Below are 16,163 nucleotides of genomic sequence, written 5' to 3' on the forward strand. Positions count from 1 at the left end.
GCAGTGATTCACCTACAGGGCTTTTGGGCAGTGATTCACCTACAGGGCTTTTGGGCAGTGATTCACCTACAGGGCTTTTTTGGCAGTGATTCACCTACAGGGCTTTTGGGCAGTGATTCACCTACAGGGCTTTTGGGTAGTGACTGTTCACGGACAGGGCTTGTGCCCAGTGACACATGTGAGCAAGTTGGTAGACACTGCACAAGTGATGGTTGGTCTGTTTCATGTGTGTCTTGTTTTGTTTTTGTCGCCTCCTTTGTAGGTGTCTGCTGCTGAATTTGTACAGATGGCAGCGGTAGGATGTCATCAGGAAACTGCACAGCAATGTCTGCTACTTGACCGGTAACATTTGGGCCTGGTGAATGAATATCAGATGAATGTGGTGAAAACTGACCTGCATGAACAGATCCTGCCTGTGAGGTGTTGAATCGTGGTACATTAGTCATTCTCCAGTAATTAGCTTGTGTTTGCTGAACAACTAATGCTTCGAATGAGGTGTTGATTTTTTGCAACTGTTTAGGCACTTCAATGAAGACTCTGTGGAGATGTGCCAATTGTGAAACTGTTTCTTCCTGCAGTGCAATCATCCTTTCCAGCACTGTCATCAGGTCAGAATGGCGACGATTTTCTGCTTCCACAATTTTTCCCTCAGAAGCTACAATTGCATCATATGTGGTATTTGCTGGACGTTTTGGCGGTAAAACAGTTTCAATTGGAACCTCTTCATGGTCACTTGCTTGTATTTGTGTGTCTATGGCGGCGGCGGCGGCATCATCATCATCATCATCATCATCATCATCAAAATCCTCTTCATCATGTTCTACAAATAAATGTACAAATTATTCAATGTCATGTTAATCTCTGCTGTGTTACTATGTAATTGTACTGTGTCATAAGTAACAACTAACATGTTTCCATACATTTTATAACCTCACATTAAAAACTACCTTGACTTAAGAATAATGTTTGGACTCAGTATGAAATATGAGTGAATGAAAACTTGCTGTAAACTCACAACTCCTACATGATAGTTAACATCACTAACACAATACAAGTTGCCTTACACTTCATTTTCACTGACACTAAGTAATCCTATTTAAAGAACATGTGCAAAACAAATAATGAACATGACAACATAACATATAGAAGAGCACATATTATATGGCCACCAACTGATACACTCACCTTCTAGGTGTGTTGAGCTGGCTGACCCAGGTGAAGACACTTGTTCAGTCTCAGGTGACACATGTCCTTCAGGGGCAACTATATATAACAATAACATAAGTTTTACATTTACATGTGTAAATATTGAACAAACAGTTATTGTATGTTCTGTATTTATGAGTATCTAACAGCATCATTTCCTTAACCCAAAATGTGTGTGTGAAAGTGATCATAAATAGTTGTAATAACAATGTACATGCCTGTGTACTTAGAAGTTTTGAGTTCCCTAACATACAACATACTATGGTTCTGCAGTAATGCGTGAGGAAAAATACATTAAATTTGTACATAAAAATCATATGTTGTGTAGTGATATCAGTATCATAATGTACATAACTATCATGAGATGACCATTCACAATGGTTATCATGAAGGTGGTCATATTGCAAAAAGTGTTGTTTTTGGTAGAGGATATGTGTGGTACATTAATATAAGATGTGGCACACCTGAATGTGGCTGTGACTAAACAAGACAACACATGCAGTGTGTGATAATGTGTCGTTGATAGTAGTTCAACTATAGATATGAGTGAACTAATGTGTGACGTACGGTTTGATAAGTAATGAGTTGTTGGGGCATTTAGTAGCTAAAGTGAAGCTTTCCAATGAGTGTGATTAACTTCAGTTGTGCTAGTGAGGTTGTAAGAACGGTTTTCCCTTCCCCAAAAAGCCTAATCAGCCACACCTTTCAATTACTTGAAACAGGTGAAAATGGTGTGAACTAAGTTGCCCCTAAAATGAGGCTGTAATTAGTGTGTGTGCTGAATCCCACCCCCTCTGTTGAAGTGTATGCTGTGATGAGATATTAATTGCAGCTGCTTTAACACAATGGTAGATGAGCTAAATAGTCGTGCGCAGTTTTTAAGTTATGAAAACAATGACATAAAATATGATACGTGTGCCTCATTATGCTGTCTGTATATGACTTAAATCAAAAATGGACCTTTTCATTAACAACTATAGATGTGTTAGTGCAAGTGATGTTTGTAGGCCGTTGCATGCAATATATTTGATGCATGCTTAAAATAGGCAGTAATGTCATGTTTGTCGGAGTAAAATAAATAAAATACACAATAATATTCTACATATTTCTGTTCTGTACCTGTAGCTAGTAATAATTTCTGATTAACATGTGTTACACATGTGTACTACCCTGTTGTTCCCCATCTTCGCCCACCATCAATTGCTTCCACTGCAGCAATGCATTTTGGGAATTCACATGTAAATGAGCACGCAATGGCACGTGCTATATTAGTTACTGCTTTTAGTAGGACTACAACATATATGTCTATTTTGAGATATATATGTATACAGAATCAGACATATACATATATAGATGCAGGTATGCTTATATTGTGAAGACAGTATAAAAAGCAGTGTAACTATGCAAAATAACTGTAAGCAACGACACGCCTAGTACAGTAATATTTCTCACCTGGTGGAAATTGTGAGGGGTAAATTCCTATATCACGGTCACCAGGTAAGCCTTCCACGACGACGGGAAGTAATTTTGCCCGAAGCAGCTCCTCCAATGGACTTAATATGAGACGTTGTGGTGTGGGCCCACCTCCAGTGCCAGTAGCATGCACGCGTTGGTGTTGTATTTTCTTTTTCAATTTGGACCTAATATCATCAAATCTCTTGTGACAATTCCGCTTGTCCCTCACATGATTCCCACACGCATTGACACCAATGACTATTGTGTCCCACATTTCTTTTCTGCTTGCTGAACTTGTCCGCCCTTGAAAAACATATCAAATATATGAGGTAAATGAATAATAATATAAGCACCAGTTTCCTACACTGCTAGCTGTTCCAAGAGATAGCAAACATGCTGTTTTATGTGTAATATGTGAAGCACATGAGCATTCACTACTAAACCTATACATGTAAACAAGGTTGCATTCATATTGTATGCAGTTATGGCAAATTGACCGCCTGTGTTTAGTTGTCCTTGTAAGGCATGCTAAAAAGCTGTGTTTCCAGACTAATTAACATAGAAAGATATTGTGAAGCCATATTTGCATATGAACAAAACTCAGATGACCTAGGATCACATGTATTTGAATAATAAATGTAAATGTACACTTACCTAGTAAATGTCCATATATACTGTCATAGTGCTCCAGAATGCCAGTGACAAGAGTTGTATTTTCCTGGTCATTGAAGCGAGGATTACGTGGCTTCTCCACACGTTTCTTCCGAGCAGGTTTAGGGTCAGAGCTTGGCTGGTGCTGACTGGACTCTCCTTCTTCCAATGGAAGAGCCTCCAAAAGCTGCCCACCAGCAAGCACGCCACCACCATCCACCCCATCAGCAACTGCGCCACCAGCAGCACTCCCAGCACCAGCACTCCCACTCCTAGCACCAGCACTCACACTCCTAGCACCAGCACTCACACTCCTAGCACCAGCACTCACACTCCTAGCACCAGCACTCACACTCCTAGCACCAGCACTCCCAGCACCAGCACTCCCACTCCCAGCAACAGCACTCCCACTCCCAGCAACAGCACTCCCACTCCCAGCAACACCACTCGCAGCACCAGCACTCCCACTCCCTGCAACACCACTCTCACTCTCAGCAACATCACTCCCCTGAACAGTACGTTCACTCCGACGCGTACTCGCACGAGTAGCACTCCCACTCCCACCAGCATCACTCTTCCCACGCTTTGCGGGCATACTTCCAGCACTCACAAAAAACAGACAAGAAATGTACAGGCAATCACACGAAACACTTCCACATATAAAACAAGACAAAGATGTAAACAAAACAACAATGGACAAAGCTCACCCAATACACAACAAGTCTCTCAGTCAATATGCAAATGTTCAAACAGCCAGCTCTGTGCGTCTCTCTCTCTCTCACTCCCAACAACACAGAGAATGAATAGCAGTACACGTTGCCTTTAAATATGGCGCGCAATCCAAAACATGCTTGTTTCGCCTGATTCAGCAAGATTTGTGATTGGGCAACCTAACAGCACCCCGCCACGCACGCCGATACACCTGTGTGTGATCGGCTAATCATCGTGAGAGTGGGCGGATTTGTTTTCGGGTTGATTTTGAATGTATTCGGCACTTACTGCATACGGAGAGGAAAAAACGCCAATAACATGACTAATCGGTAAGATTGCCGATTTCACATAATCGACGCTTACTGCATGAGGCCCATAGTCACTACATCATAGGGTCTGGCACTACCAGGATCCCATTGTGTAGCTCAGGGGTGGCCAACTCCAATCCTCAAGAGCCACCAACAGGTCAGGTTTTCAGGATATCCCGGCTTCAGCACAGGTGGCTCAATCAGTCTTTACTTCAGCACAGGTGGCTCAATCAGTCCTTGCTTCAGCACAGATGAAGACCGAGCCACTGATTGAGCCACCTGTGCTGAAGCAGAAATGTCCTGAAAACCTGACCTGTTTCTGGCCTTTGAGGACTGGTGTTGGCCACCCCTGCTGTACAGTGTCTTTTTGCAGCTTAAATTACTTCCCAACTCAGCGCAGGACATGATGGGGAGTGAAGGATATCGGTGGAGCAGGACTCCTCCTCTGTTTCCGAGTTAAACGCGGCCAAGGTGACGTGACCGCTTTCAAAAGCAGTGCGCCTGAGGGACCATCGCACCCTCTGGCACTCAAAGGGTTAAAGCAGCAACCCCCTCCCCCCGCCTACCCATTTTATGTTGTTGTTTTTCTTAGATAATTATTTTGAACCACACTATTTTATCTCGCAGGGATAACTTGATTCTCAAGATAATTACTAGCTCAGTTTCCAGTGTTTTTCTCGCCTTTAGGGAAATCAAAATGGCTGCCAAATCTTGCCAGTCCTCCAGGCCAATAGTATCTCTGGAACAGGGAGACCTCAGAGCTAACAATAATGTAGTTTAAAACTCAACGTCAACTGGTATTCTGGAAAATCTGCTCTGTTTGTGGGATTCATCTCCGTGGATCGCGATGGTGTTACACATGAAAAGAAATAGAAAAAAATGCAACCATAGTGTATTACCTCAAAACATTGTGCCACATGAATTCGGACACTTATTATACGAGAAAATAGGTGAACTTCCTTGGGAGATATTATCGAGTCACCAAAATTGGGAGACTCACTGTAAAAAACAGAAATGGACTGGGAGGACATACTTTGGTTTTGTCTTTCTCCCCACAGGTCTAAACCTAATTATATAGAGCAATAACTCCTTCCGCCCCATACCTCATCCTTTAATATCTGGAGAGAAGGTCCCACCCCTAACAATTTAACCCACGATCAACCGTACCCAAGTCAATCAACTGCAAATGATCTACACATATATTTAACAGTAGAATCTATTGGTATTGTTTAGTCCCGTCGACAAGCTTTCTGGTTTTTGTGAGGGGGTGGTAGATGAAGACCTGTGGGGAGGATGAACATCTGTTGAGTGTGGGGGGGAGGTGCTGTAGACCTGAGATCAATGGGGGCATGGTCCTGGCGGCATAGGGCGGGCAGCTGATTGGCCAGTGACGACTTCAGGTTGAACCGAACCTTGGTTTTGGCTGGTTTGGCCTCCTGAAGTCAACAGGCTTTGGGTAGCTGTCCTGGCTTTCATGATAGAGCGATGGACATGCTAAATTGTGTGTGAAATAAATCAACCAAGGTGTTAACTTCTTCTTCTTTTTTTTTAAAAGAAAATAACATTTTTATTTTTAACATAGAGACTGGACCAGAGACTGGTCCTTGTGAAAGCGCTGTTAGAGCGTGAAACATGTGGGAGGAGAGTTTTGTTTGTTTTGTCCCAGTATGTCCCCAGTTTGTCACTTTTATTATGTAGTTTAATAAAATTTATTTTATTTTTGTTCCTACCCGGTGAGTTGTGAGTGCTTGGGGCTTGTTCGAGGGTCTAACCTATCCTCTACAGTGTTCTTGGTCATGGAGTCATGCCTTTTCTTAAGGGCGATAACATAATAAATCAATACAAGTGATAACAAATATTTACATTGAAGTGACTTATGACAGTATGCAGATGTTACTTTTCTGCCAGGACAGTTTTCGAAGGGATGTCGTAAATTCCTGACCAGCATATTTCAAAAAGGTGACAGAAACAATGCCATGACTCTGACTACAGGTTCATAAAATGTATGATAATTCACATTTTATACACCCCACAATAATTTAAATATATTGTGACAAGCAGAAATACATGGTTGTAATGATATTAGCTATGAGAGGGTGCCTGTGGTACAAATGTCAGATAATTTGTTTCTCTGTCAAAACAGTTGTCTAAGCATGCATTAAAATCATCTGAACGCAATGATGTGGGTAGCATTATTCTAGTAATTACAGCGAGAGAGTTACAGGGTATTTTATGCACTCAGATTGATTTTGGTTTAAAATCATTCTCTGTCCCAGCCATAAAAATGTTAAAGGAAAATTGATGAGTAGAAAATAAAACATACACACAAAAGGATGGCTCGCTTATCTGTTTCTTGTCAGAGGAAAGGTTGTGTCTTTGTGTGTGGCATTTGAGCATCCCTAAATCAGAATTAGTCGAAGAAGAGTGTTTTATCAATATGACATGAGTGCTCATATCTTCAACTTCAAGACCTGTTTGAAAGGATCTAATATTGTTCAATGGTAATGTATAGGTCTTCTGTTTTTTCCCCTTTTATTTTATGAAGTGTGTGTGTGTGTGTGTGTGTGTGTGTGTGTGTGTGTGTGTGTGTGTGTGTGTGTGTGTGTGTGTGTGTGTGTGTGTGTGTGTGTGTGTGTGTGTGTGTGTGTGTGTGTGTGTGTGTGTGTGTGTGTGTGTGAAAGAAAGAAAAGTGCGCTACTATAATAGATCTTGTGATGAATAAAAAACAGCAAATGTTAATGAGTGATAACAACTGGATTATCAGATCCCAAAATACCCATCCAAAAATGTGGAAAAAAGACCCACATGAAACAGTGTACAAAATTAGTAAAAAGTACATAACCTTGATGAGGTAATTAAGAAAGCGTCTGCAGCTGTAACTACATTTTTGATATTAGTGACATTATTTTCTGTAACTCCACACATATAGTGTATCTTTTGGAATGCCCCCCCACCCCCTGTGGCTTCCAATATGTGGAAGATATTTAAACATTTGTGTACAGGAACATACTGTATAAGAAATATCAAAATTGGCTTTGATAAACATAGCTTATCACGGCATTATATATTGCATTGTAACAAATATTCCACATCTTTAATGTTTAAGGGTATCCAGTTTGTGCCTCGTAGCAGAAGGGGGGTAGACGCAAGGACTTAGTGAGTACATAGATGTTTGTTCTTTGTACTGATTTAATGAATAGAGATTTACCTCTTTCATTGGACCATTCAGGAATCATTCGTTCTTTATTGGCCTTTTTATAGACCCCCTTTCTTTTTTGTCAGTCTTTTACACTTTTGGTTCTGTTTTTGAGCAGTGTATGCTTTGCTATGTTTGAGAGTTATCCCCATACTATATTTTTTTAGCCTATTCTTGTGCTTTGTTTTCATTTTCATCATGTTCTCTTTCTGCATATTATTAAGTTATTTCTATAGGTCGCTATTTGATTCCACTAATATATGTGTCTATATTTAACACATTTGTTCTTTTATTTCAGCACATTTTCTTTGTGCCATTTCTGCGTCGTTTTTGATATTTTGTGTATACAATAGTTTATGTTTAAATGAATGATGTATTTGTATTATGTATTGCTTCTAAATGGCTGTAATTATGTTAACAGCTGTGCTGTAGCCCTTTGCTCAACTGGATGGGCACACCCCCTATGTCTGCCCAATCCGTGAGGATGAGCGGGTATTTATTTCACACGAGCACTCTGCACTAATTATTCACTGATGATGAATAAGTGTTTTAAACTACGAAATGTGTAGGATTTTACTGATGTTATCTGCTGACTTACTGACTTCTGGCACCATTATAACAGCCGTGCGGTCTTAATTACAGGTTTGTGGTTTCTTCTGTTACGGGCGCTTCATTTGTGGCGTCTGTGCAGTGACGTTACTTTCCGTTGCTTTGTACTATCAGCGTTCTATTTGGGCTGAAGTCTAGTATTCCCCGACTGTTTCCCTAACAGGGACTGTTACCTGCAGTTGCCTGTATATATTTGCCTAACGTACACCACCGGGTCACGCTGGTAGTGACGCCATGAGGTGGAGTGTGGCTGGTAATTAGGGCGATACCGCTGGGGAATATCCTTAGAAGACTTCCATCGTGAAACCAGATGATGCGAGTTTCCTGACCGGTCCAGTTCCAGCGTTGGTAACACATGTCTTGTTACATGATATGCTTTTAAAGATTTGACTTGATGTACGCAGAATACTTATCCTTTTTTGAAACAATTTTTTTATACTAAACTTTATTACACTATGAGCGTTGTACGCTATTTTTTTGTCTTTATTCTTTTTGTTTGTATGTGTGTGTGCGCGTGTGTGTTAATATATATATATATATATATATATATATATATATGTACTGTATATCATGTGTGCCTTTTCAACGACTTTGTCTTGCCAATGGCTCCAGTGAGAGACAAAATGTTGATTTTTTTTTTGTTAAGAAAGGTTTATTATTTTTAGCAAATCTTTGTTTAAGATTATTCAACCTAGGCACTTTATTGTTAATACAGTGACACTATACTGTACCTCTTGCACACACATATGTATAGAACTCCAGCACTACAGTATATACAGTATGTAGGACTCTAATATAGGACTACTGAGGGTAAATTATTAAATTATTCATAGTGGTGGTTCACATGTCAGCAGCCCCTCCCCACCCCCCCACCATTTTAACACCACACACACACACACACACACACACACACACACACACACACACACACACACACACACACACACACCTACCTTTAAGATCAGCTCAGCACATCCTCTCTCCCCGGTACTAAGCCCCGCCCCCTGCATGCTCTGACCTCTCCGACAGCCTGCTACCACGCACCGCAAAACCTGGGGGCTGGGAGGGAGAGGGAGGGGGCTGGGAGGGAGAGGGAGGGGCCTGGGAGGGAGAGGGAGGGGCCTGGGAGGGAGATGGAGGGGGCTGGGAGGGAGAGGGAGGGGGCTGGGAGGGAGGGGGCTGGGAGGGAGAGGGAGGGAGGAGGGATGAATCGCCGCCATTTTTTAAAACTTTTTATTTATTTATTTAATTAACTGGCGCCCGGCCAGAGTCATCGCGGGCCACACAGAGAGGCCAGACCGGCCGCATGCGGCCCGCATATTGACCTCTTCCTTCCCTCCTCACTCCCTCCCTCCCGATCAGGCGCGCGGCGGCCATTTTTTTTTAAATTAGCGCGACCCCGTTACTAACGCGGTGGTCTCGGGGTGGACCCAGAGGACCGCTCTATAACGGGGTTTACCTGTACTGAGGGACAGTAGATAACTACTTAGAATGTTGCACTGCATCCCCACATTAGATTTGGATACATTATATTTTTATTCTACACTCCTTTTCATACATTTCTGTAACACTCTACATCCTGATTGTGCAGATGTCCCTTTACTCGCTCTCTTCATTTTACATGTAAGATAAATCTAGCCAGTATGCATATTCAGAGGGAGGGTGGTGCATACAGGAATAGCACTGCATAACATGAGAGAAAAGGAAAGACAGATCCATTCTTACACTTCACTCTAATACCCTAATTAGATCCTTAACACTTTTATTAACAAGAATCTAAAACTAACAAGGAAACCCAACTCAATATCAAAACATATAAGCACTTTAAAAGTGGAGACGGAAATATTTTCCATTAATATAATATATATTGACTATATGGGAATCATGAAACAGACTGGATCCCTGAAATAACATATTGGTCCGGAAACATTAAACTAAGTTAAAGTGGAGATAATGGTAAAAAAAAAAAAAAAAAAGAATAAGGGGAGTTATTGCCGCAATTTTCAGTTGGTTTTAATTAACACTTCTGTAGAAATTTACAGGGTGCATTATTTGGGCCAAACTTGCCATGTGGTAATATTTACAGAAACCTATGATGGAAATAACATTAACCCGTGTGATACCTGTGGTTACCAAGGTATAACACAGGCACCAAAGAGGTTAATACATAACAAAAAAACACTACCTAACCCATTTGGCTACTTTTGTGGCTAGTGAAGCATTGCCATGCAATGTTTCACTAACCGCTAAGGTAATCAAAGGGTTAACCTGTCCGCCATCCACCCGGGAAGCCTAACCACACTTCCCAGGGCAACTAACCATATCACACACCCTCAATACCCCTCCTTCCCAAACAAATCTACTCCCCCTCTAGACTAATGGCTGATTGCCCTATTGGTCAAATGTATCTAATAGTGCTTTTAGGCATTAACCCCCCCCCAAAAAAAATCACATATATAACTCCCACAACATTAAAAATATATTTAAATAATGTTAAACATAAAACCATTCACTGTCTTTGTCACTGTGATAACCTAGACCCTCTCAATGCGGTGGCTTTTCCAAAGTTAAAATCTGTTCATCATATGTGTTCTTCACTGTACAATTACGCCTCAATCTTCTAAACTGTCCGTAGAAATTCAGTTTGGATGGTGGAAACTGGACTTCAAAACAAAGTTGTTGCTATTCCCCTTTTTAAAAAAGGTTATTGGACTAACCTTGTTGTCCTCCATAAACAGAGTGAAGTCCAAAAAATATATTTGCTCTTCGTCAAAATTAGATGATAGATTGAAACTATTCATATTCAAGTGTTTCAAGAAGGTATTTAGTGTTGAAACATCCCCCTTCCAAATAAAAATGATATCATTGATGTAGTGCTGTTTCCTGAGACACTGAGATGGCTACACAGGTGGAGGCAGGTCCTCGAGTAGAGGCAGGTCCTCAAGTAGAGGCAGGTACTTGGATGGAACAGGTACTCATGGGCAAGCAAGTACTTGGGTGGAGAAAGGTACTCGGGTGGGAGTAGATTGGAGTGATCGGTTCAGAAAGGTCTATTCAATCTCTTTCTCCTTCGAAAGTTGCCATAATCGAACGTACCCATCCATAACTTGTGTAGTGTCCAGTTCCCTGCCCTTCATGCCAAAGCAATCATTAACGCTTTAGTTGTGTCGAATAGAATTCTTCCATCCCCTGTAGGCAGGTTTAGAAAGTGCTATGTTCCATGCCATGTACAAACGGCTAAGACAAATTTTGGTTAACGCAGTTATTTGACTAAAGTGTGATTCTGCTACAGTAGAGAAGTACAAGATCATTAAACAAAGTAAGACAGTGTTTAAAGCGAGATATGTCTACACTGTATCTTGTATCCCCCCATTTGGATTTTTTTACATTTACTCTCCTATTTTAGTGCACATTATTTTATTTTACTGTTGCACTTGATACCGGTTTATGTTATATTTTTGTTAGTCTGGTATTTTTTTCTCACTGCGTCCTTAGGACCAGTGAGTTACCTGTTGATCTGATTGGCTGGCTTTGCCGGCCAATCAGAACTACCAGATTAAATAGTCTACTGTAGTGGCTCTCTTAGAGCTGCAGAGTGTCATACGCGAAGATTTTGAGTGCGCCACCTGCTGGCCAGGTAATAAACTAAAATAATAAACAACCACACAAATAATTATTCCTTCTGACTGCAGCTGAGCAGCAGACGAGTGTGGACAACAAAGTGTTCATACAGGTGTTAAGCCACACCTCGCAGCGTCCATGCCGGCAGTCCTACATCTGTATAAAGTAATACTATGAGAAACCTTGAAACCACCTGTGAATTCATTAACAACTTGTTACACTAATTTCTTTGATTTTTGAAATATTTCACTATATATTTTTTCTTCTTTTAAAATATATACCCTGAGAGACCATACACTCCTGGTTTTCTTTTGGAATTGTTGCTGGAATATCATGGAAAGTCCTTTCTATGGAGCAGCATTTCTCCTAAGGGTTGCATTGTATGCAAGTATATATATTTACACCTTTTCACTGCCCTGCAGAGTTGAGTGCACTTGTTTCTGAAGGAGGGGGTGAGAGAGGAAGAGAAGGAGGGGGTGAGCGAGGAAGAGGAGGGGTGAAAGGAAGATAAGGAGGGGTGATAGAAGAAGGGCAGAAGGAGGGTGATTGAGGAAGAGGAGTGGGAGGGGGTGAAAGGTGAAATGGGATGGGGTGAGATGAGAGAGGATAAGGAGGGGGGTAAGAATTTAAAAAAAAATCTGAATGTTTGAGGAGATCAACTAGGATCCATAGTCCTCTGCACTCTTTGGTGCTCTACATACACCCACTGAGGAATCAGGAGCAGAGAGTGGCCCTCTTCCTCAACTGGGGTCTTCTGTATCTGCCTAACCATTAGGCACCCGAAGATGCTAATAATAAGCCTAAACTAGGGTCTGATTATCCTACAGATACTTCACAAGTATCAAGCAGCCCTCTCCTTAGGCATTTCCCCCAGTGCAGCCTACTTGCAGTTTTTTTTGCAGAGCAGAGTAGACCATTCATATTCTGACTTACCAGCCCTACTCTTGTTTGTCGGCCTCTCTGGGGACATGTTCTCCCTCAGTGGTACAGACCAGCTCCACTGTTTTCAGTTATGATAGTTTTACTTGACAAACTACTTTAGGACTGACTATACAACTCCAGTACAAACTTAACAGGCAGTATCTGCTCTAGCTGTGGGATTTTATACCCCCAATTTTATAGTGGTCCTTTTCTCTTTTTTGCTCCATTATTTTAAATTTTTGCATATAGCCCATTAAAATAAATGTTTACCCTTATCCACCTTCCAATCTGTTCCATTGTTCGGGGTATCTATTAGAGTATCAACTAATATACCACACAGTGGTGTTTATCTCTCATACCCGTCTCGCCACAATCGGTTATTACCACTACTACACATAAGGCTGAGTCCCGGTGGTCACGGCGGCGCACGCTACGGTGAGCGCTCCACACACGCCAGCACAGCCCTCTATGGGGCAGGCCACAGTGGCTGTGTGTATGTGGCCATGCAATGCGCTGGGACACGTACGCTAGCAAGAAAGACGTGGTCGGCGCGCAGCCAATGACGGGGCAGATATGCCCCGTCAAGGCCGTGTCCCCTGTCATGGCCCTGCCTCCCCGCGCTCCCCTACAGACCGCCGATTGCAGCTGTAGGCTCTGCACATGCCACCAGGCACGCGTGCAGCAGGTAGGACCGGGGCCGAAGCCTTAAGCAGCTTAGAGAGCTTCCATTACCGAAACATTTCTGTATTCGAATGTGTTTACAGGTCGACATTCATAGTCTTACATGGTCAATAATAAAAGTGATACAGTTTAGGTTAATTAAACAACTATTACGATCTGATAAGAATAAGATGGGGAGCAACAGAGACAAATGAGAAAATACCCATTTATTGTTGTGTTACAGCATATCTAAGTATAAAAATCAGAGCAGCTGAAACTCTCCGTGTGATCCCATAGCAGAATTGCCCCGGATTGTAAAGCCATGATAGATTATTTGTGATGTGGGTTTGCCTCTAGTTTAAGGCGGCGCAATATATACGCACAGAATTTGCAGGCTTAGCACACCTTAACAAACAAAACAGGAATGAAAGACTCTATTATACTGTCATTCTGGAGTAAGCTGTGTTGATTGAAAAGGTAATGAATTGATAATTCCACAGTACACTTTATCCCTTTCCCTCTGTTAATCTTGCTATGCTGCATTAATCAGGATAGAGCTAACCAATGAGATCCCTGCTTTCTGTTATTTTTACATACATAAGAGGTGCAATACACTCAAGATCCTATATGTGTCTTTTTTAAATAAATCAATGTGTTGTACTGGGTTTGATCTTACTGCATTTTTTATTATTTTCTTACCCCACTCTTCATGCCCTTTTTAACGAGTTCTAATGTATTACGCTTCTTTGGGTTGCTATAGCAGCCATTTAGAATGGTCCAGCACTTCAATAGGCGGCCATACTGTGAACCCGAGGGAAGCAGGGTCTGCGCCGATCAATCACGGAAGAACCGATCGATCGGCAGCTTAGGTAATTACATTTCCTTAATGGTGAGCAACTGCTGTGTGCATATATATATAAATACACACACACACACACACACACACACACACACACACACACACACACACACACACACACACACACACACTGCATTGCTACTTTTAAATAAACTAGGGGAAGGGGGGGGGATGGGGAAACCCTCGCTACTGCTGGCTGGAAATGGCTATAGTGGAGGTGCTACTATCAGGGGAAACCTGTTGTTGTTCTACTTTTAAATAACCCTGTTTCCTTGGCAGTCCCTCAGGGCAGAACTGCTTTTAATGTAGAACAAAATCAATAGGATGACAACAAATAAGGAATGGTGGGAAGAGACAGGAAAAGAGATGTAGAAAAGTGATCTAAGGCAGGGGTGCCAGTCCTTAAGATCCTCCCCCCCCCCCCCAACAGGTCAGGTTTTCAGGATATCATAGCTTCAGCACAGGTGGCTGAATCAGTGGCTCAATGACTGAGCCACTGATTGAGCCACCTGTGCTGAAGCAGGCATATTCTGAAAACCTGACCTGTTAGGGGGTCTTGAGGACTGAAGTTGAGCACCTCTGATGTAAGAGCTGCTGTGCAGATACCGTCTCAATTTGACTTCACAAATATGTACTCTTTTGTCACACAATGTTATTGTCCTCCCTCCCACATTGTACTGCACCTCTGTATATCCCAGCCCCATATAAATAAAAGACAATAATATAAAAAGGACATAAGGGCCTTAATATCTGATAGTATTATTTCACTCATTGGGTCCTGATTCAAACGTTAAGGTTAGTGACACCTGAGCAACAGTACTTACTTTATTGCATCCTGCCTTACATCAGTTCAATGCAATGGCTCAGCTTTGCTGCGTGGAAGCCTCTTATCTTGTAAGCGGGTTAACAAATTTTAAACAAGGGAATTATTTTGGCATGTGTCGCCCTGTAAAATAGCATCTGGCTGGGACGGGCGCAGCAGAAGCAGGTGGCTTGTGCACTTTTATTTTTTTCCTGCTGTCACCACTGCTCAACTCTTTAGAGAGTTGAGTGAGGGACTTTGTTTCCTTTCTCATAGCAAAGTCTGTGCATCTGCAATCCACACCGGGGCTTCTCCTCGCATCAATGTAGAGCGTGAAGTATGGCTCAATGATTCTCTCCTGGCTATGACACGGAACGTTCCTTACAAACCCAAGACAGTCCTGCTGAGATTGCTTTTAGTTCCATTAGTTTATAGTTAGCGTCAGTTATCCTTGAGGGTGTACTCATTTTACACACATACACACATACGCACACAGAGACAGACATAGACAGACAGACAGACATAGACAGACAGACAGACAGACAGACAGACAGACAGACATAGACAGACAGACATAGACAGACAGAGAGACAGACAGACATAGACAAACAGACTGACATAGACAGACAGACTGACATAGACAGACAGACATAGACAGACATAGACAGACAGACATAGACAGACGGACATAGACAGACAGACGGACATAGACAGACAGACATAGACAGACAGATGGACATAGACAGACGGACATAGACAAACAGACGGACATAGACAGACAGACGGACATAGACAGACAGTCGGGCATAGACAGACAGACTGACATAGACAGACAGACGGACATAGACGGACATAGACAGACGGACATAGACAGACGGACATAGACAGACGGAGACAAACAGACGGAGACAGAGACAGACAGACAGGGACAGACAGGGACAGACAGGGACAGACAGGGACAGACAGGGACAGACAGAGACAGACAGAGACAGGGACAGACAGAGACAGGGACAGACAGACACAGGGACAGACAGACACAGTGCAGACAGCCACAGAAACATACACACAGATACACAGGGACAGACACACAGAAACATATAGACAGACACAGGGACAGACACATACTGTACATACAGTACAGAAAGAGACATAATACAGTACAGA

General features: G+C 42.1%; 2 protein-coding genes across 14 annotated transcripts in view; one reads left to right on the plus strand and one right to left on the minus strand.

The window, feature by feature from the left end:
• LOC142487903 (vasoactive intestinal polypeptide receptor-like) overlaps nt 1-16,163 on the plus strand; it is a 313,067-nt gene that overhangs the window by 94,575 nt on the left and 202,329 nt on the right. For 4 of the 13 annotated variants that reach the window (XM_075587979.1, XM_075587978.1, XM_075587982.1 and 1 more), the window contains one exon: nt 263-342. The exons of 7 other annotated variants lie outside the window; for them this stretch is intronic. Coding sequence is in view for 1 of the 6 variants with exons in the window: in XM_075587973.1 (XP_075444088.1) it covers nt 14,111-14,207 (97 nt within the window). In the remaining 5 variants the exon portion in view is untranslated. Of the gene's footprint in view, nt 1-262; nt 343-14,098; nt 14,228-16,163 lie in introns of those variants that run through there. 2 more of the 13 variants (XM_075587973.1, XM_075587986.1) reach the window with 2 other exon arrangements.
• LOC142488861 (uncharacterized) lies at nt 63-2,935 on the minus strand. Its single transcript, XM_075589198.1, has 3 exons — nt 2,659-2,935; nt 1,186-1,263; nt 63-820 (listed from the first exon to the last, which is right to left on the minus strand). The coding sequence occupies exons 1-3, from the start codon at nt 2,933-2,935 to the stop codon at nt 63-65; spliced, it is 1,113 nt and encodes a 370-aa protein (XP_075445313.1).

This window comes from Ascaphus truei, chromosome 2, assembly GCF_040206685.1.
Source record: "Ascaphus truei isolate aAscTru1 chromosome 2, aAscTru1.hap1, whole genome shotgun sequence".
Lineage (NCBI taxonomy): Eukaryota > Metazoa > Chordata > Amphibia > Anura > Ascaphidae > Ascaphus > Ascaphus truei.

Coding starts and splice junctions, on each gene's coding strand:
- LOC142488861 (XM_075589198.1), bottom strand. CDS start 2,935: ATGTGGGACACAATAGTCATTGGTGTCAATGCGTGTGGGAATCATGTG. Junction 1,264..2,658: donor CCCCTCACAATTTCCACCAG/GTGAGAAATATT, acceptor TGTTATATATAG/TTGCCCCTGAAGGACATGTG. Junction 821..1,185: donor CAGCTCAACACACCTAGAAG/GTGAGTGTATCA, acceptor ATTTATTTGTAG/AACATGATGAAGAGGATTTT.